Raw genomic sequence first — 21,156 nt, forward strand, 5'->3', positions numbered from 1 at the left:
ATATTATAATACATTTGGTCCTGTCAGAATGTGGGATAAATTGGCCCTGTTGGCAGCAGGCATGAATGCTTACAATCCAATAACAATCAAGAGCAAGTGAGTGAAACTACTCAAACATCTGCAACTGAGCTTTTGACACAGGAGGTAGCTAGCAACAGAGGAGGTTGGTATTTTGCTCAGGCCATCATGAAGATAAAAAGTCCCCTGCACTATGGAGTTTAGATAGCTGGCTCATACAGTGACTGCTTTAATCTGCCTTAGATTAACCTACACTCCTACCTAGAATGTAATGCCTGCAGAGGGTGGGGGGAGGGGAACCTTGAAGAAACTCATAAAGCCCTTGTACTCATTTGGGCATCTACATAGCTAGAAAAGCAGAGTGTCAACCCGGCTTCTTTTCTCTTCAGACTGGAGACTTGCCCTTAGCCTGTCCCAGTCTATGACTACAGCACATGAGCACTGAAAGACCCATTGGTCACTGTATGCTCATAATAAAAGTTAATGTTGGGGCTGGAGTGATAGCACAGCTGTAAGGCTATCTTGTTTGTCTTGTACACGGCTGACCCAGGACGAACCTGAACTTGGGTTCTATCCCGGGCATTTCTTATGGTTCCCTAAGGCTGGAGCAATTTCTGAGTGCATAGCCAGGAGTAACCCCAGAGAGTCTCCAGGCATGCGAAAGAAAGAAAGAAAGAAAGAAAGAAAGAAAGAAAGAAAGAAAGAAAGAAAGAAAGAAAGAAAGAAAGAAAGAAAGAAAGAATGAAAGAAAGAAAGAGAGAGAGAGAGAGAGAGAGAGAGAGAGAGAGAAAGAAAGAAAGAAAGAAAGAAAGAAAGAAAGAAAGAAAGAAAGAAAGAAAGAAAGAAAGAAAGAAAGAAAGAAAGAAAGAAAGAAAGAAAGAAAGAAAGAAAGAAAGAAAGAAAGAAAGAAAGAAAGAAAGAAAGAAAGAGAAAGAAAGAAAGAAAGAAAGCAGAGTAAGGGTAAACCACAACATAGCTTTTATTATTGTTGTTGTTTTGTTTTGTTTTGGGGCCACCTCATGACGGTTTCTAAGCTGCCACACAAAGTAAAAAACAAACAAACAAACAAAAACATTCAGTCAATGTGCATCCTGAGAGCTGCAGAAAGTCTGGTGCCTTGCTTGCCTTCTTCCTAAAACCAACCCTAGAAGCATCACAGGTGTGGGGCATGTGTATTTTGAATGAAGGAATGAATGAACAAATGACTAAACAGGTGTCCAGGGATCTCAGGGGTGCTCTCAGAAGATAGATCAGGAGATTAGGAAACCCAAAACCTGGCCTGTCTTTGCCCTAAAAGTTAGGGTCTCCTCCTTCACATTGGTTGCCACCAAGGGTGCAAAGCCATCCTTCTGCCTGCAATTAAGTGAATCAAGGAGAGAGAAAATTCTTTTTTTTTTTTTTTTTTTTTTTTGAGAGAGAAAATCTTGAGACAACCATACTACTTTAAAGCAGATCTCTGATAAAAAGGACTAAAGACCTGTCTAGAGAGATAGTATAGCCAACTGGGGTTTGATCCACGGCATCTCATATGGTTCCCCAGTACCAACAGAAGTAATTCCTGAGTGCAAAGCCAGGAGTAACTTCTGAGCATCACTGGGTGTGAACCAAACAAACAAACAAGAATAAATAAACAAAAAGAACAGAAGCCCTGGACACCTATGGTCCCCAGAGAACCCTGGAACATGACTTCCAAGAACCATGCTGGGAGTAGCAGCCAAGCACCAGTGAATTTTACTTACCCCTAACGAAATAAAAGGAGGCTTCCAGGGCTTGCAGGGATCTAGGACAGGATGACTATAATGGATTGTCCACTGTTAACTATGTCACTGTCCTGCACAGCTGAAATAATTGTCTGGAAATGGTGAACTTCAGTCACTTGAGTTTCCACCCACTGTCTTACTTTCCCTGTGTTTCCCTTCTTCTCCAGCTTCTTGCAGCTGGAAAGAAGGAAGTAGCTTTATTCATCTCAGCAGTTCTTGACAGAGCCCAGTTGCCAAGACAAATCTGAGCCTTTCTCTGAAGCTCCTGGATGGCAGGTCTCTACCCCTGTGGCCTTTGCAGCCTCGCCTCCTGGCATCACTCTCGGCAGACTGAGGAACTGTTTCTAGATCCTTCTCTGTCCTCTGACACATCTCTGACAGCTTCTGGGTGTCTAGAAGCCAGAGATGTGAACAGCACACTGTGTGATAGAACCAGCCAAAAACAAACTCTCCTTGCAGCAAATTTGTCTGCAGCAAATCTGTAGTCCAACCTCTTTGGCCACCAGCAACTCTCCTAGTGTCTGAGCCTGCTGGTCTGGCCTAGTCTCTGTCTCCAGAGTGAGAAAGAAACCTCAGGCTCCAAAACCAGAATCTGGAGAGATGTAGGTCTGGAAACAAATGCCAACACAGGAAATAATCCACACAGTGAAAGGGGGGTAAAAACAGGTTCAGAAATTCCAATATACAAGCCAGAAATTTCAACACACAAGTCTTCCACTCCTAAGAAGGAAGGTAGCTTAGGAGAGCAGAGAGTGCCATAGTTTTCCTGGGGCCTGGGCTTTTTATTAACAAGAACCAAACCGCACCGTAGGGTGGAGAATGAATACTGAGTAGGGTAGAACCCAGTAATCCAACACCACGAGATCCACTCAAAGGAGAAGCCCTGCCCCTGCCATAGGGCTGACTCTGGTTCACGTCTCTAGCGCCATTTATGTTCCCCCAGTACCATTATTAGTGATTCTTGAGCACAGTGCCAGGAGTAAACCCTAAGCACTGCCAAATATGACTCCCCCCAAACCAAAAATAAACAAACCAAACAAAATCATGCTCTCCTTAGGCATCTTTATTTGAATATGGAGTTTTCTTTTTTTTTTTTTTTTTTTAGTATGGAGTTTTCTATTGCATTTCTGATTTCTAAGATCTTTATGAAATCACAGAGCATGTAAAACAAAAAAGATAGTTGTGATGTTGGAGAGAGGGCATTTGCCTTGCACAATGCCTGACCCAGGTTCAATTCTCATCACCCCATGTATGTCCCTCAGCCAGTCAGGAATAATTCCAGATTGCAGAGCCAGGATACTCCTGAGCATTGCTGAGTATGGCCCAAAAACATACCAAAAATGGTTGCTATCTGTTTCAAATGGAAACTATCTACATATTAGGTAACTGCTATGTCACATTGTGTTGGCTAAGAAATATGTTTGGTCCTTCAGATGTGAATAGAAGACATAGAATACATTTGTTATACAGACTTGATCTTCATTCACAGTTCCTGCTTAACAATTCACAACACCCCCCACCCCCCACCCTCACCACCCCCAGAAATTTTCTCAGTATCTGAGAAGGTATCTTTTGTCATGTAAATGATATGATTGTGGAAAGCACCTCAGCTGGGAGGCTGGTTGCCAGGAGAACCTACCATGTGATTAGCCGGTGTTGAAGCTTACAGTCACCCCCAGACCTTGAAAGAGGGAGAATGGCGAAAGGTTGAGTCCAACAGCTAGGAGCCAAGAGATCACCTGCCATGCAGGCTTTAGAAATGAAGCCTCCGGGGCCCGGAGAGATAGCACAGTGGCGTTTGCCTTGCAAGCAGCCGATCCAGGACCAAAGGTGGTTGGTTCAAATCCCAGTGTCCCATATGGTCCCCCATGCCTGCCAGGAGCTACTTCTGAGCAGACAGCCAAAAAAAAAAAAAAGAAATGAAGCCTCCATAAATCCCCAAGATAGGGGCTTTGGTAGCTTCTGGAGGACCCAAACACTTCCTCCAGGGTCCCAAGTTCCATAGGAATCTCATCCTGGGGTTTCCTGCATCCCACAGTAGTGTCCTTAATAAACACGCTCTATGAATAGGCAGGATTCCAGCATTCTGTGAACTGTCTGAAACAGTGTTTCTTTTGTTTTTTGTTTGTTTGTTTGTTTTGTTTTAGGGAGGCACAGCAGTGCTCAATATTTACTCTGGCTCTGCTCTCAGGAATCACTTCTGGAAGCTGGGGTGGACCATATGGGACTCAGAGAATCAAGCCCAGGTCAGCCGCATGCAAGGCAAGTACCTTATTCACTGTGCTATGGTTCCTACACTGAATGCTGTTTCTTTCTTCTTTCTTTTTTCTTTCTTTCTTTCTTTCTTTCTTTCTTTCTTTCTTTCTTTCTTTCTTTCTTTCTTTCTTTCTTTCTTTCTTTCTTTCTTTCTTTCTTTCTTTCTTTCTTTCTTTCTTTCTTTCTTTCTTTCTTTCTTTCTCTCTCTCTCTTTCTTTCTCTCTCTCTCTCTCTCTCATTCTTTCTTTTTTTTTTTTTTGGTTTTTGGATCACACTCGGCAGTGCTCAGTGGTCACTCCTGGCTCTATGCTAGGAAATCGCTCCTGGCAGGCTTGGAGGACCATATGGGATGCCAGGATTTGAACCACGTCCTCCTGCATGCAAGGCAAATGCCCTGCCTCCATGCTATCTCTCTGGCCCCTGAGTGCTGTTTCTTTTTTTTTTTTTTGGTTTTTGGGCCACACCCGGCAATGCTCAGGGGTCACTCCTGGCTGTCTGCTCAGAAATAGCTCCTGGGGGCCGGGCGGTGGCGCTGGAGGTAAGGTGCCTGCCTTGCCTGCGCTAGCCTAGGACGGACCGAGGTTCGATCCCCCGGCGTCCCATATGGTCCCCCAAGAAGCCAGGAGCAACTTCTGAGCGCATAGCCAGGAGTAACCCCTGAGCATCACCGGGTGTGGCCCAAAAACAAAAACAAAAACAGAAACACCACTCTAGCACAGTAACCAAATCTAAGTATAGAGACCTGAGAGCCTCTTGTTTGTAACCAGTTGACCGGAAAACACAAATTAAAAACTAGAACGTGCCATTTGGCAGCAGAAATTTGTGGAGGATGTTTATAGGTCTGTGGTGAAAAGCACAGGGGCCTGCTTGGCCCTAGGCCGGGTATCTAGAGAGAGTCTAAGGACAGACCTCCCTCTACATCCCTTTATGCTCACTGAGTGGACATTGGAGAAATTGAACTGAATTATTTTTGTCATTGTTTTGGAGCTACAGTTGTCAGTGTTCAGAGCTTACACCTGGCTCTACACTTAGAGATCATTCATGGTGGTGCTCAGGGGACCTTATGGGGGGCTGGGGATCAAACCTGAAAGAGCCCCCTGTACTATCTCTCCAGTCCTGAACTGAATTCTTGAATACTTTGGGGACTGAGAATTGCTTGTGGGTATGAGGATATCTTCAGAAACTCTGAAATTGGGTGTTTCTGGGGTCCCTTTACATATGCAAATGTAAGTTTTGGAGAACAATGTTTAGCCTATAAATTTCTTAGCAGAGACAGAATTAAACATCTTGTTTCTTTGGGACTTTGTGTTTTTGTTTTTGGCAGGGGGGGACACTCCCAGTGGTACTCAGGGAACCATACATGGGGTCAAAATTTGAACTGGGACCAGCTTTGTGCTAAACAAGTGCTTTAATCCCTGTACTATCTATCTCTCTCAGAATTTAAAATCTTCCTGTGGACTACTGTGCTATCTGTTTTGTTGTTGTTGCTGTTATTTTGGGGGGGACAATTTTACATACTACTACTAAAAAGAGAGGGTCTATCAGTAGACCTGTGACAGTCTTATTATCTTTGGGTTTACTTTTCCATTTCCTCAAGGTTTACAAAAGCACTCACTGAGCTTTTCTTATTTATAGAAATGGAAGGAGATGACTTCCTTATACATATGCCTACAAGAGTTTTTGCAAAAGATGTTAAAATGTTGACCTAATTTGGGAGCCAGAGAGATAGTACAGGAGTAAAGCATTTGCCTTGCAAGCAGCCCATCCAGGATGGATGGTGGTTTAAATCCCGGCAACCCATGTGGTCCCTCTTGCCTGTCAGGAGCAATTTCTGATCACAGAGCCAGGAGTAACCCCTGAGTGCTGCCTGGTGTGACAGCCCCTCCCCCCCCCAAAAAAAAGTTGGCCTTATTTAAAGTAAAAATTTCAAACTGTTGAGTCATCTTTAATTTGAAAATCTACCGAGAGAAGAAAGGGTTACTGTGAAAAAGTAATTTATTTGCTGCTTATTCAAAACTGCTTGATGATCTTTGAAGAGACCATAGCAAAAGGTGACAAATTGAACCCAACAAGTCCCAGGTGATATAGGCATGACTTGGAATTGTTTCGTTAAAAAACAAAAACAAAACACTTCTTTCTTAGAAATAAGGTTGTTTTTTTTTTTTGTTTGTTTATGTTTTTGACTTCTTTCTTAGAAATAAGGTTGCTTCTTTTTTTGTTTTTGTTTGTTTGTCTTTGGGCCTCATCTGTTGACACTCAGAAGTTACTCCTGGCAGGCTCAGGGGACTAGATGGGAGGGATGCTGGGGATCAAACCCGGGTCAGCCGCATGCAAGGCAATGGCCCTACCTGCTATGCTATCGCTCTGGCCCCCAGAAATAAGGTGGCTTCTGAATTTAAAAGATTATTACTAGAAGAGAGTTCACTTAGGGTAAGCAAGGGACCCCTCTGACAATGATGGCTGGAAATTATTGCTCTGTATAAGAACGGGGTGGTGAAAGAAAGTAAAACAATATGCATGATACCCTTTCAGTAATACTATTGCAAATCACAGTACCACAGTAAAAGGAATAGAGAAAGACAAACAGACTCTTAGAAGAAAAATGTCTACCAAAAAGGCAAGCTGGAGTGGGGGCCAGAGGGAAAGTGGGGACATTGGTGATGTGAAAAGTGTACCCGTGAAGAGATAGATGTTAAAACATTATATGACTAAAACTCAATCATGGACAATTTTGTAACTGTATATCTCATAGTGATTCAATTAAAAGTTATATTTAAAAATAATCATTGGGAGCTGGAGAGTATAGTGGTTGACTTGGTGCAATCTCTGGCCCTGCATAGGGTACTCTGATCAGAAGTGATCCCAGATGAGGCTGAGAGATAGTACAGCAGGTGAGGCATTTGCTGTGCACATGATTAAACTGGGTTTGATCTCCAACATCTCATTTGGTCCCTGAGCACTGCCAGGATTGATTTCTGTGTGCAGACCCAGGAGAAACTCCAAAGCATTGCCCCCACCCCTCAAAACAAAACAATACAAAAAAGTGTTTCCTAAGTACAGAGCCAGGAGTAAGCCCTCAGTACCACTGGGTGTGGCCCAAAACAAACAAATAAATACTGGCCCAGAGAGATAGCACAGCAGCGTTTGCCTTGTAAGCAGCCGATCCAGGACCAAAGGTGGTTGGTTCGAATCCAGGTGTCCCATATGGTCCCCCGTGCCTGCCAGGAGCTATTTCTGAGCAGACAGCCAAGAGTAACCCTACCCCCAGTTTTTTTCTTCCTACTTTCTATGTTCATGACTACCTTTCTCCTGGGAGAGAGGGGGTCATGGATTAAAATATGGAGCACACTGTCAGGAAACCAAACTAACAGGCACAGGACTTACATGGGTGAAGACCCAGGTTTATTGTTTTTTTGTTTTGTTTTTCTGGTTTTTGGGTCACACCCAGCAGCACTCAGCATTCAGAAATCACTCCTGGCAGGCTCGAGGGACCATATAAGATGCTGGGATTCGAACCACCATCCTTCTGCATGCAAGGCAAACGCTCCACCTCCATGCTATCTCTCCGGACTGGAAGATCCATGTTTTATCTCCAGCAGGGGTCCTCAAACTTTTTAAACAGGGGGCCAGTTCACTGTCCCTCAGACCATTGGAGGGTCTGACTATAGTAAAAACAAAACTAATGAACGAATTCTTATGCACACTGCATATATCTTATTTTGCAATGAAGAAACAAAACAGATACAAATACAATATGTGGCCCGCGGGCCATAGTTTGAGGACCACTGATCCAGTCTTGCAAGGCTTTCTCAGCAGCTCCCCTACTCAGGGTCTCCACCTCATCCTCATCTGAGCTCTAAACTATAAGATTACACAGTGAAGCCAAGTATTGCTGTGGTCTTCCTGAGCCCCTGCACTGCTGGAAAAAAGTCATACACTAAAATGAAAGACTGAGGGCTGGAGAGATAGCACAGCCGTGGGGCATTTGCCTTGCTAGCAGCCGACTCAGGACCTGCGCTGGTTCAAATCCTGGCATCTCCTATGGTACCCCGTGCCTGCCAGGAGCGATTTCTGAGCACAGAGCCAGGAGTAGCCCCTGAGCGCCGCCAGGTGTAGCCCAAAGACCAAAAATAAATACATAAATAAATACATAAATAAATAAAATGAAAGACTGAGATTGACCTGTGGAGAAGTCTCAGGAATGATCTGGGTTATATGGCACTTGAGATCTAACAGGGTCACAGAGTGGGGTTGGGCCCAGAGGCCCAGGGAAGGAGGAGGAAAGAGAAATGACAGTTGAAAGTACTTCCAACAAAGGAAATCTCAAAATTCCCAAGTGACGGACCCTAATGGATGGACCACTACCCAGCATTGAGGGTTTGTTTTGTTTTGTTTTGTTTTGTTTTGTTTTGTTTTGTTTTGGAGGGTCACACCCGGCAGTGCTCAGGGGTTACTCCTGGCTCTATGCTCACTCGTGGCAGGCTCGGGGAACCACTTGGGATGCCTGATTTGAACCACCATTCTTCTGTATGCAAGGCAACGCCCTACCTCCATGCCATCTCTCTGGCCCCAGCATGGAGGTTTTTTAAGAAGGAGCCGTATGATAGTAAATCAGGGAGAAAATTGAGGCTTCAAGTAGTTTTTTCTGTCAGGTTCTCTCTCAACCCACTGCTTTCTGGGACCCACAGCTGAGAAGGTCACGGGTTTTCTTTTCTTTTTTTTTGTTTCTTTCTTTCTTTTTTTTTTTTTTTTTTTTTTTGGCTTTTGGATAACACCTGGCAGTGCTCAGGGGTTACTCCTGGCTCTACGCTCAGAAATTGCTACTTGCAGGCGGAATCACCGTCCTTCTGCATGCAAGGGTTTCAAGGGTTTCCAATGGCATGAGAATAAATACACAACACACACACACACACACACACACACACAGAAGTTCAGTAGCTCATGTGCCAATAAGGAACATAATTAAGGGAAAGTATGTCAGCACATTGAGATATATATATAAAGCTGGGTCATTTTGAGTATTTGGTGAAGGCACATTATTCTTTTGACAATCAGAATAAAGAAAGCAATTAGAAATTGCAGGACATTCATTCAAAAGCTGTACAGAAAAGCCATTACCCAAATATAAAGGAAAAGTAACATGGCATGTCATTGACAATTGATGGAGCATAAGAAAATGGAATGTATTTATTCTACCCCATGGCTGCCTTGCCTCTTTTGCAGACAGCTCAGATGCCATGATCATGGACTGAAGGGAAGAAAGGTGAAGCCTGGCTACTTCAGCTACACTTACATGGACAAAGGAATGGTATGTTAACTGGGTTCTTGTTGACCATTTTTTTTTCTTTTTCTTTAAATATTTTATTTTATTTTTTAACTAATTTTATTTTGGGGGAGATACCCAGCATTATTAAGGGATGTCTCTGTGCTCTGGGGACCACAAGTACTTGGGATTGAGCCCAATTTGACTTATATAAGTGTCCTACCCACTGTATTATCATTCCAGCCTGCTGACTTCTTTTTAACTTTTAAAGATTCTTGATAGACAGAGCTATAATGCAATGGGTAAGGCACTTGCCTTGCATGTGTGCCTACCTGGGTTCAATCTCAGCACCCCATATGATCTCCTGAGCACCACCAGGAGTGATCCCTGAATACCATCAGGTATGGTACAAAGGCCAAAAAAAAAAAAAAATCTATGGACAAAATGCTACTGTCCAATCATAACTTCATAACCAAAAGAAGATTACAAGCTTAGTGGGAATATCAGAAAACATAAAAAAAGTGTCTAATGACTTCAGAGGGTGTCCCATACCTTGAAGTGCTCAGGGGTTACTTCTGGCTCTTTAGTCAGGGGTCATACCTGGGACTATATGGGAGGCTGGGATTTGAAGCATTTGTCATGGTTACAGCAACGTGCTGGGCAGGTACCATAACCTCAGGAATGGTTAGTTTCTTACTTTAATGGAGAGAAGCCATCAGAGATTAACATTAGGGTGCTCTTTGCTTGAAGATCATTTTTCAAGAGGTCAGTAAACCAGGTTTCATTAAAGCCTAGAATATAGTAGAGTCGATCCAAAAAGAATATTTTGTGTGCGTCGTCATAAGATGTGCCTTTTGTTTGTTAGTTTATTCTTTTCTGTGTGTGTGTGTGTGTGTGTGTGTGTGTGTGTGAGAGAGAGAGAGAGAGAGAGAGAGAGAGAAAGAGACAGACAGACAGACAGACAGACAGACAGACAGACAGAGAATTGGGGCCACATCCAGATGTACTCGGGGATCATACATGTTCAGGGAACTATATGTAGTGTTTAATTAGGTTGGTCATGTGCAAGGCAAGCATCCTATGTATTCAATGCTCAGGCCGTATGATGTGTACTCCTTGGGTCCCAGCAGTGCTGGGGCCAGCAGGACCACCCCCAAGCCACGCTTAGATTGCCAGATGAAACAGACATCAAACTCAGGACCTTATGTCTATTCACCTCAAGAATAAGTGGGCCGGAGCAATAGCACAGCAGTAGGGCATTTGCCATGCACGCAACCAACCTAGGTTCAATCCCTGGCATCCCATATGGTCTCCTGCCAGGGCAATTTTTGAGTGCAGAATCAGGAGTAAACCCCTGAATGCCAATGGGTATGGCCCCCAAATGAAAAATAATGATGATGATGATGATGATAATAATAAATCCAAGTAACTGATGGGTCACCTGCTGAGCTCCTGTTCTTTGGCAGCTCTAGAGATAATGCAATGAAGTACATGGAGCAAGTGCTTGCCCACTGGTCCTCTGTTCAGTCTGGGGAGGTGGATACTCAAGGGGTGGGATTGTAAATATTAGGAAGAGTAATAAAACAGAGGGAGGGGAGAAGACAGGAGAAGCTGACCTAAGGGGGCTCAAAGGGTCTTTCTCTTGCTAAGAGAAGGCAAAGTCTGCAAGCAGAGGTTAGAGAACAATTAAGGAAAGAGTCAAGGGTTGGAGAGAATAGAGGGATCAGGCTTGCTGAGTTAGGCATGGCTGAGCCTAGTTCATAAGCTACCTATCCTCTGAAAATCCTGAGAAGTGTTCCCGAACACAGAGAGAAATAGGCCCTGAACCCTGTGGGGTATGGCTCAAATCCCTTTAAATAAAAAATAAAAAAAAAACAAAAACAAAAAAAAAAACAGACACCTCCCCACCCCCCCCCCAAATAGAAGAACCAGAGGAAGGAAAAGTAGGGATTCAGGGAGCCAGCTCAAAAAGCCCAGTGCAGCTTTTGTGTTCATGAGGACCCTTTTCCATGCCTAGCACCGTCCAGAAGAAGACCCAGCTGGGCAGAGGCCAAAATCTAGGCCAGCAGTATCTAGGTTAGCCTCTGGGCTAGCTGATACCTGGGAAAATTGAATCTGCCCCAGGGCCCAACCCACACACACCTCAGGGCCCACAGAGCTCTGTGTACCCTCACAACTCTTTTGTTGTTGTTTTGGTTTGGGGGCCACATCAGTGCTCAGAGCTCACTCCTGACTCTATATTCTGGGATCACTTTAGGTGGGGCTCATAGGACAATATGGAGAGTTGAGTATCAAACCTGGATTGGCCATGTGCAAGGCAGTGGCCGCACCATTGTCCTATCACTCTGGCTCCCACCAGCAGCTGTGTATGCAAACACACTGAAGACTGTGGCAGGACACACACACATAGACACACACACACACATGGCAGAGACTTCCTGTGACAGGAACGATTTTGACGGGCCGAAGAAAGAAGGATTAGATTTGTTTCATTTTATCACTAGCATCTCCTTCCCTGCATTAATGATGTTTCGGGTGGAATCTGCACATACTCAGTCACAGTGCCAAGACTGAGCACTTGGTTGTGGCTCCAGAGATCTTACTGGGATCTCAAGTATGAAGGACACACATTTTCGCCACCAAGCCATCCCAGAGCCCCTCCTTGTGCCTTTGATTGCTGTTTGGGTGGCCACCCCCAGCGATGCTCAGGGTCTACTTCTCACTCTGTGTTCAGGAATTCCTTCTTCCTGGTAGGGCTTGGAAAACTATATCCAGTGCCAAACCAGGGTTGTCCATGTTCAAGGCAAGTGCCCTATTTGCAGTACTATTTCTCTCACCTTCCTGCCTTGAGCCCTTTAGGACCCTTTTATCCAGCTCACATGGTACAGAGAAACAAAGGCCTAGAAAGGGAAGATTTTCCTAAAGTCCTCCTAGTTGGTAGGTATGCCACACATACATGCACATGTATGTAGTCTGGGCATAGACAGAGTGCCTTCCAGAATTCCTTTTTTTGTTTGTTTTGTTTTTGGTTACACAGTCAGTGCTCAGGGTTACTCTGGCTCTGAGCTCCAGAAATTGCCCCTGGCAGGCACAGTGGACCATATTAGGATACCCGCGATTTGTAACCACCATTCTCCTGCATGCAAGGCCAAATGCCCTATCTCCATGCTATCTCTCGGCCTATCAGAATCCCATTTTCTGAGCTCAGGCCACCCTCTTTCTCCCCAGGACAATGCAGGTTTACAACAAGACACCCTCTCTCCCAAGGGCAGCCAAACTTTCTCCAATAACGATATTAGCAAACTGCATGGGGAATATGAGAGGGTGGGATCAAGGCCAGTCTGGGACTACAGACAGGACAGGGGTAAAACATCTGTCTTGCATGTGGCTCTCCCAGGTTTGATCCCCACCACCAATAGGATCCTCTACGTCCCCGCCTGAGTGATACCCGTAGCACAGAGCCCTAACCACTTACCAGGAACGGTCCAAGAACTAACAGAAAAATTAATTTTTGGGTTAAATGGCAATAACCCTAAAGCTCAGCTGGCCACATCTGATGCCCTGTCTCCCTCTTCCCTCAAGTCTGTCTCCAACTCCTTCCCTTTATCCTAGGGTAGCTCTCCCTGGAGGTTTTCTGTCCCCTTTCTCCTCCTCTCTTTCCACTTCTCAGTCAGTTCTCAGTTCCTTCCCTGCTGAATTCTGTCCCTCACACATCTATTTCCCTTCCCTTCCCCTTCCTGTCTGTCTCTCCTTCCCTCCCTCCCTCCCTCTCTTTCTCTCCTCTCTCTCTCTCCCTCTTCTTTTTCCTCCTCCTCTCTCATTCTCCTCTCTCTCTACTCCTCTGTCTCTCCTCTCTCTCTCTGTCTCTCTCTGTCTCTCTCTCTCTCTCTCTCTCTCTCCTCTCTGTCTTTCCTTTCTGTCTCTGTCTGTCTCTCTCAATAGCTTGTTCACTTGCTCCCCTCCTCTCCAGGATATCTCTCTCTCTTTCTCTCTCTCTCTCTCTCTCTCTTCTCTCTCTCTCTCTTCTCTCTCTCTCTCTCTCTTCTCTCTCTCTCTCTCTCTCTCTCTCTCTCTCTCTCTCTCTCTCTCTCTCCTATCTCTCTCTCCTCTCTCTCTCTCTCTCCTCTCTCTTCTTCTCTCTCTCTCTCTCTCTCTCTTCTCTCTCTCTTCCTCTTCTCTCACTTTTTTTCCCCGCCTTCAGAAAAAGCTGACGTTGGCAGCAGCCGCCTGCCTGGTCAACAGGGAGAGGGGCACTCTTCGGGGGTAAGGGAGCTGTTGGTGCCAGCAGTTGTGGATTGGTGGGAGGAGAAAGGGTTGGGTCTCTCAGCAGAGCTGGTGGGCTAGGGGAGGGGGAAACAGGAAGAAAACTATGGAAGATGTGAGCACGTATCCCCTATGGGGTGACCAGTGGTTGGGAGGTTTGCCTGCATTTTAACCCTAGAAGCGCCCTGCCCTGGCAAACCTTCCCATCCCTTTGGCCTGCCCACTAGGACCAGGACAGCCAACAGCGGTCCCCTTTTCCCCACACTTTATACAGTGTGAAGGGGAGGACTGGCTGGGAAGAGCCTCCCAGTCTTAGACTGGTGGGAGGGAGAGGCTCAGTCCGCAGTCTCCCCGGGGCCCTAAACCACACCCCCTCCAGCCCTGCTTGGAAGAGGAAAGCTGCCAGCTGGGGCTCAGGCAGCTGTTACCTTTGCTGGCCTGGACTGCTCACATTAACTCTCGTGGGACAGGTTTTCAAGGGCAATTTTCAGTCTGTGACAGTCTTTGGAGAGTGAAAGGGCAGTGAGAGAAAAAGAAGCCACATCCTTAGGCTTTAGAAGGCTGGGCCTCTGACAAATATATGAGCCTGGGAGGAAGGGGTGGATGGAAGATGGTTGGAGCCCCAGAGGATGGGTGGAGTCTCAAGGAATGGGTGGAGCCCAGAGGATGGGTGGAGCCCCAGAGGATGGGTGGAGTCTCTAGGAATGGGTGGTGCTACAGATGATGGGTGGAGCCTCAGAATATGGGTGGAGCCGCAGAGGAGTGGGTGGAGTCCCAGAGGATGGAATTGGAGTCTCAAAGGGTTAAAAGAAGGGATGGCTGTGTAGCTGAAGCTCTTACCAGTTGTCTTTCCTTTGAAGGTAGAACACGGTAGCACCCCTTAGGCAGCTGTGAGAGCTGATGGGTGAGGAAGAGCTGTGAGTGACTTCTGTTCTTCTGAGGGTGGCCCCTCTGCTCCTGCTCTCAACCCCCAGCTATTCATGGTTTGGCAGTCACTCATCTTGCAGGGTGGGGGTTAAGGGGCCCCTTCCCAGTATAGCCAAAACTCACTCCCCTACTCACAACCTAAGAGAATGTAGATTTTCTACTTGCTGTGAAACCCTCTAGATTAGAATGTGCTGTGATGGGGACTCCAGGATGCTGGCCCCAGGATGCTGGGCACAGATATAGAAAGGGGGAGGGGCACAGTGACTTCCAGAAGTTTCTGTGCCTGGTGTTTTTATCCAACTCATCAGTTCTTTGAGTCTTTAAGGGGTGTTTATTGAGATCCTGTGTGTGCCAATGTGCCTATGGCTGGGACCCTTCTTCCTCTGCCTCTTTTCTGATAGAACAGCAGTGAATGAATAGCAGAAGACAGATTATTCCTGAAATGAAAACTGGATGTCCAAGAGAGCTCTTATAGCTCCAGCTGTGGTGGTCCCTGAAGACTTCTATTCCACAGATGCCTGAAATGCTCAGGTGGAGGGAGGGAAGAGGGAACCAGTCCAAGCTGCCAGTCATACTTTAGTTTGTCATAGCTTTAGTTTGGAGAGGGTGACTAGGTGGTGTCTGTTGAGCTCCTCAAAGGCTCACAGAAGAGATGGACCATGTATGGAGAAGATGGTATGCTAAGCAGAAGACAGTCAGTCTTCCTCATCAGGAAGCCACCTTAATTGGCACTGAAATGGTTGATCTTCCCTTCTGGTTTATGGGCCCTAAATATATGTTGGTTGACCTACCATGTTTAGAATATCTTGGGGATAAAGCAATGGTACAACAGGAAGGGTGTTTCCCTTGTAGGTTGTGTTTAATTCCCAGGATTCCATCTGCTTCCCTGAGCACTATTAAAAGTAATACCTGAGTACAGAGCCAGGAGTGACCCATTGGGTATAGTCCCAAAACAAAATAAAAAATTCTCATGCATAAGGATGATGAAAGACAGAGCTTCACTTGTAGGCAAATTGAGCTCACATCAGGAGAATATCCTGAGCATGGATATCCTGAGCTTCCCAGGACTTCCCAGCCTTCCCAAGGGGCAGAAGAATATGAATGAGAGAATCTGGGTCAGGACCCTACAGGACTGCTCTCAGTCAAAGATTGTAGCTGTTTGCCTTTTTCCTGTCAAGGGGGTAAGTTGGGTCACGAGCAGAATCCCATCAGGTATACAGATAAGGGTCAGGCAGCTTGTAGCTTGGATGTAGAAGGTGAGTCTGAGGGGAGCAAGATTACACCAGTCACAAAGTTCAGGTCAGGGGACCCTTCATCTTTCCATTTCCTTCCAGCTCCTCTCCTCAGCCCCACTCTCCTGGACCTTCTCACCTTCTCTCTGGGGAAAGCGACTAGCTAGTCTCCTTTCTTTCTTTTCTCTTTCTTTCTTTTCTTTCTTTCTTTCTTTCTTTCTTCTTTCTTTCTTTCTTCTTTCTTTCTTTCTTCTTCTTTCTTTCCTTTCTTTCTTTTCTTACTTTCTTTCTTTCTTTCTTTCTTTCTATTCTTTCTTTCTTTCTTTCTTTCCTTTCTTTCTGTTCTTCTCTTCTTTCTTTCTTTCCTTTCTTTCTTTCTTTCTTTCTTTCTTCTCTTCTTCCTTCCTTCCTTCCTTCCTTCCTTCCTTCCTTCCTTCTTCCTTCCTTCTTTCTTTCTTTCTTTCTTTCTTTCTTCCTTCCTTCCTTCCTTCCTTCCTTCTTCCTTCCTTCCTTCCTTCCTTCCTTCCTTTCTTTCTTTCTTTCTTTCTTTCTTTCTTTTCTTTCTTTTCTTTCTTTCTTTTCTTTTTTTTTTTTTTGTTATTTTTTTTCTGGGTCACACCCGGCAGTGCTCAGGGATTACTCCTGGCTCTATGCTCAGATATCGCTCCTGGCAGGCTCGGGGGACCATATGGGATGCCGGGATTTGAACCACTGTCCTTCTGTGTCTAAGGCAAACGCCTTACCCCTGTGCTATCTCTCCGGCCCCCTCTTTCTTTCTTTCTTTCTTTCTTTCTTTCTTTCTTTCTTTCTTTCTTTCTTTCTTTCTTTCTTTCTTTCTTTCTTTCTTTCTTTCTTTCTTTCTTTCTTTCTTTCTTTCTTTCTTTTATTGTAGCTGATGGAGTTTGAGGCCATTTGGGATTTATTCCTGACTTTGTGCTCAGGGATCACTCTTGGTGGGGCTAGAGGTATCATCCCCATTGCAAGAGAATGACTCAAGGTTGTCCACATGCAAGACAAGCCCCTTAACCCCTGTTCTCTCTCTTCAGCCCCCCATACATAGGGGGGTCATAGGGCAATGCAGCCAGTCTTGTGTAGGGGTTTAGTGAATATTAGTGAATATAGTGAATAGAGAATTTGCCAGAAAGATTGACACTTCTCCACCACCCCTCTGCCTTAGCAGATGGGCAGTCTAGATGACAGAGGATCTGCAGCTGAGTGGTTTCAATCCTGAGCCTCTCTGCTCAGCAGTCCTGAGCCTCTTCCTCGGCTTTTCCCCTACCTAGCACAGTGGTGGCTGGGGCACCTCGAATTGACTCCACACTTCTGTGTGAGCTGAAAGTAGCCCCAGCCTCAGAGTTTATGGGGATTCTGACACACTGACTTTTCAAAGGTCTTGAAGCCTCCTGAGTGTTTCCTGCATTTCACTGAAACACGTGCTTCACACACTTATACCCGCATTCTTCTAAACATAAACACACACAGTCAAGCTGAAATGCACACAACTTCACTCTTACACAAGCTCACACATACAAATGCAGTCTCGCATATATGCCCGCACTCATGCCCCCTACACACAGACACAGACACTCTCACACACAGTCACACAGGCACACATGCAGGGGCTGAAATGATAGTACAGAGTGAAGGGTTCCGACTGGCCTCATACTCAGCCATCATGGATTCAGTCCTCGGCATTGCATATGGTCCCCAGAGTACTGTCGGGAGAGTGATCCCTGAGTGTAGAGCCAGGAAGTAACCCCTGAGCATCATGGCTGTCACCTAAAAAACCGAAACAAAACAAAACAAAACAAAACCCCGCAAATGTATACGCCGATGCATGTACGCATAGAGCAGTCTCACTTGCACACACACACACACAAGCACACATACAATCACTCACATAGTTTCAGTTTGGAGAAAGCCAGTCTCTCCCACACACATTATATTTTATTCTTTTCTGAAGGGGGGGCTAGAGTTAGTGGCCAGCTGCAAGATTCCATTTCTCACCCTTTCCCTGTAAAAGCCCTCCTGGCCCCTTTTCCTTGGGTCCTGTCCAGATAGTGCTGTGTCTTTAAGGAAGTTGAAGCTGCTAAAAGTGAGGGGGGGGGGGAGAACCACCAAAAAATTTGGCATCTCTTCTCCTCAAGTTTCTGGTGTCACTTATGAAACACAGCGGGTCCTGGTTGCAGAGCAGTCACAGTCGTTTTTGCTGGGAGAAGGGAGTGGGGCCGCCTGCAGCCTCCCCTCTGTAATTCCAGGCACCAGGGGAGACAGGACACTCGCTGCCCCTCCCTTCTACTTTCTGGGGCTCAGGGGCAGATTCTCCGGGACTACTGACTGCCTCTTTTGCTGTTTTTTGGTTCCATCTTAGAAGCCCCAGCTGGACTAAGAAAGAAGAGTTTGAAGGTAAGTCAGCAGAGGAGTTGGGGGAGGCCCTGTTGGTTTGAGGCCCTTGGGGGACTCTCCCTTGCTTACATCATCCAGGGGGCGTCCTTCTCTCTGACAACTGCAACCCTTGAAATCCCAGAGAAATTTGGGCTTGAACCCAGACTTAACCTCACCCAAGCCTGTTGGGGCTTTGTTTGGAACCTTTAAATCCAGTAGGCCTCCAGAGTACTTCCATGGAAGAGGCTGGCTGCTGCAGGAGCCGAGGGGGACCTTAGGGTGGGTGGGTGTGCACTGCACAAGGCCAGCCTAGGTCCCCCCCCCACCCGCTGAAGCCCTATGGGGGGGCTCAAGTGGGAGGAATTGTGGGCTGGACCTGGGAGGCACAAGGAAGATCTGTGAAGTGCAGGGGGATGGGGGAGACTGCAGAACAGATTTAAAGTCTTAAAGTCAGCCAGAAGCTGGCCCAGAGCAGTTGAGAGGAGGAGGAGCTGGAACTGTGATCCCCACCAAGCCAGTCTGCAGTTGCATGACCTCCGTTAGGCAAGTCTAGACCTTGGGAGGAGAGGAGGGAGGGACTCAGTTTCCTCTTCTGGCCCAGGGGGAGGGCAAGCCAGGGATGGTGGGTTCTTAGTTGGATGGAGAGGGAGATTGAAGGTCCTCTGTGCTTGGCCCATGGAGAGGCCTGTGCTTTTGGGGAGACTGAAGGGGTCACTGGCAGTGTGCTCCTTCTCTACAGGAGCCAAGATGCTGGAGCTATATCTGCAGTGCGGGGCTGTCCTCTTGGGCCTGGTGGAGACTTGTCCCGAGCCCTGTGACTGACAGCCAGAAGTATGGCTTCCAAAATCGCCGACTGTGCCTACGGGACCTGGAGGCCTTGCCTCACGGTTTCCCCTGCCAACGTGACCACGCTGAGTCTGTCTGCCAACCGGCTGCCAGCCTTGCCCGAAGGCGCCTTCCGGGAGGTTGCCCAGGCTGCAGTCCCTGTGGCTGGCCCCACAATGAGATCCGTACGGTGGCGGCGGGTGCCCTGGCCCCACTGAGCAACCTCAAGAGCCTGGATCTCAGCCACATCCTCATCTACCGACTTCGCCTGGAGCGACCTGCACAACCTCAGACGCCCTGCAGCTGTTGAGCTGGACAGCAATGAGCTGACCTCAGTGCCCCGCGATGCCTTCCGCAGCCTGCGTGTCCTGCGCTCTCTGCAGCTCAACCATAATCGCCTTCACACTCTAGTCGAGGGCACCTTGGCATCCGCTCACCCGGCCCTCTCTCAACCTGCAGATCAATGACAAACCCTTCGACTGACACCTGCGGCATCATGTGGTTCAAGACGTGGGCCCTGACCACCACCGTGTCCATCCCAGAACAAGACAACATCACTTGTGTCTCTCCTCGCCTGCTCAAAAGGCACCCGCTGAACCGCCTGCTTCCACTGCCCTGTTCTGCACCCTCGGTCCAGCTCACCTACCAGCCCAGCCAGGACGGTGCTGAGCTGCGGCCGGGCTTTGTGCTGGCCCTGCACTGTGATGTGGAGGGGCCAGCCCATTCCCCGGCCTGCACTGGCACATTCCAGGACGCCCAGCAGCACCGTGGAGATTGCCAGCCCCAATGTGGGTGCGGATGGGCGAGCCCTGCCCGGATCCTGCCCGCTGGCAGCCAGCCACGCTTCAGGCTTTTGCCAATGGCAGCCTGTTCATCCCCGACTTTGGCAAGCAAGAAGAGGGCACCTACAGCTGCCTAGCTACCAACGAGCTGGGCAGTGCCGAGAGCTCAGTGAATGTGGCTCTGGCCACCCCAGGTGAAGGGGGTGAGGATGCACTGGGCCACAGGTTCCGCGGCAAAGGCACCGAGGCCAAGGGTTTGCACCCACAGTGGACAACGAGGTGCAGCCCTCAGGCCCAGAGACAACGTGGTCATCATCTACCTTCAGTCGCAACGGGAACCCCCTGAAGCTGCTGGGGGGGCAGCGGGAGAAGGGGGACTGGGACAGCAGCCCCCTGGGCTTCTCCTTCTGGGCCAGAGCCTCATGCTCCCTCTTCCTCACTTCTTTCTAGCCCACCTGACCGAGGCCAGCTGGAGTAGCTGACTCCGCCCCTGGTACAAGGGACTCTGGGGGTTTCGATTCCTGAGGTCCCTACGGGGGCTGCACATCTTCCTACCTCCCCATCTCAGCTCTTCTGGATCCCTCACTTGCCCATTTTTAGTCCAAAACTAACCAGGAAAGTTGCCTCTCCACTGGCTGCTATGAAGCTCATTGCTGCTAACCACAGACCCCAGTACCTGCCTTCCCTGCACAGGGGACAGCCGCTAACCATGGTAGTTTCCAGTCTACTGCCACAAAGAGTCAGAGTAGGATGGGGCCTGGAGGGGAGAGAAAGCTTGTGGAGGGCCCACAGGGAACTTGCTTTAGCTCTGACCTTGCAGCAACTTGGCTGGTATCTCTATGGGACTGGAGGCCCACTGGAGGGCATCCTCTCTGCTCTCCCTCTCACCAGCCTGCATCCTACCATCCATCATTCCTCCCTCCTTAGACTGCTTCTATAGTACGCCATCAGGCAATGGGATGAACAAGCAGGAAAATAAACATCATTGCTGATCTTTCTTCATGTCTATCTGGAGTGTTGTATGGGGGCCTCAAAACATCCCACTCCAGGATAACAACCAGAAGGGGCCATCCGGCGTGCGTGAGGCAGCGCCATGGCAGGCAGGCCCTGGTGCCAGGGGTGAGTATAGTGCAGGGTTGGAGCAGAGTTCAATAGAACAAGCTGCAGATGTTTCCTCCCACAGACAACAGGACAGAAAAGACAGAGGTGTGAGTGTGAGCAGAAAAGACAAACATGTGGGTCTGAGCATCATTGCTAGGCTTCTTTAAAGGCACCCTGAGCTTTTAAAGGGAAACTTGGTTGTATTTCCCTCATCCCATTCCAGACAGGGAAGGGGAGACAGGCTAGCCAGAGAAAGAAGCTGGGACAAGGGATGGAGAAGGGGGAGGGACAAAAAGTAGCTTGGAGTTCTCTGGAAAGGAAGCAGAAATTCTCTGGCCTGCAGA

At 47.4% G+C, this 21,156-nt stretch overlaps 1 protein-coding gene across 1 annotated transcript; it reads left to right on the plus strand.

Moving 5' to 3' along the window:
- The first annotated feature begins 18,851 nt into the window (after positions 1-18,851).
- On the plus strand, positions 18,852-20,378 carry ISLR (immunoglobulin superfamily containing leucine rich repeat). Its single transcript, XM_049777995.1, is given in 13 exon segments — positions 18,852-18,923; positions 18,925-18,996; positions 18,998-19,072; positions 19,074-19,100; positions 19,102-19,185; positions 19,187-19,357; positions 19,359-19,409; positions 19,411-19,644; positions 19,647-19,676; positions 19,679-19,770; positions 19,772-19,973; positions 19,976-20,006; positions 20,009-20,378. Coding segments are annotated over 13 exon segments (1,326 nt in total). The 3' UTR covers positions 20,194-20,378.
- The last annotated feature ends 778 nt before the right edge of the window (positions 20,379-21,156 follow it).

This window comes from Suncus etruscus, chromosome 1 (genome assembly GCF_024139225.1).
Source record: "Suncus etruscus isolate mSunEtr1 chromosome 1, mSunEtr1.pri.cur, whole genome shotgun sequence".
NCBI lineage: Eukaryota > Metazoa > Chordata > Mammalia > Eulipotyphla > Soricidae > Suncus > Suncus etruscus.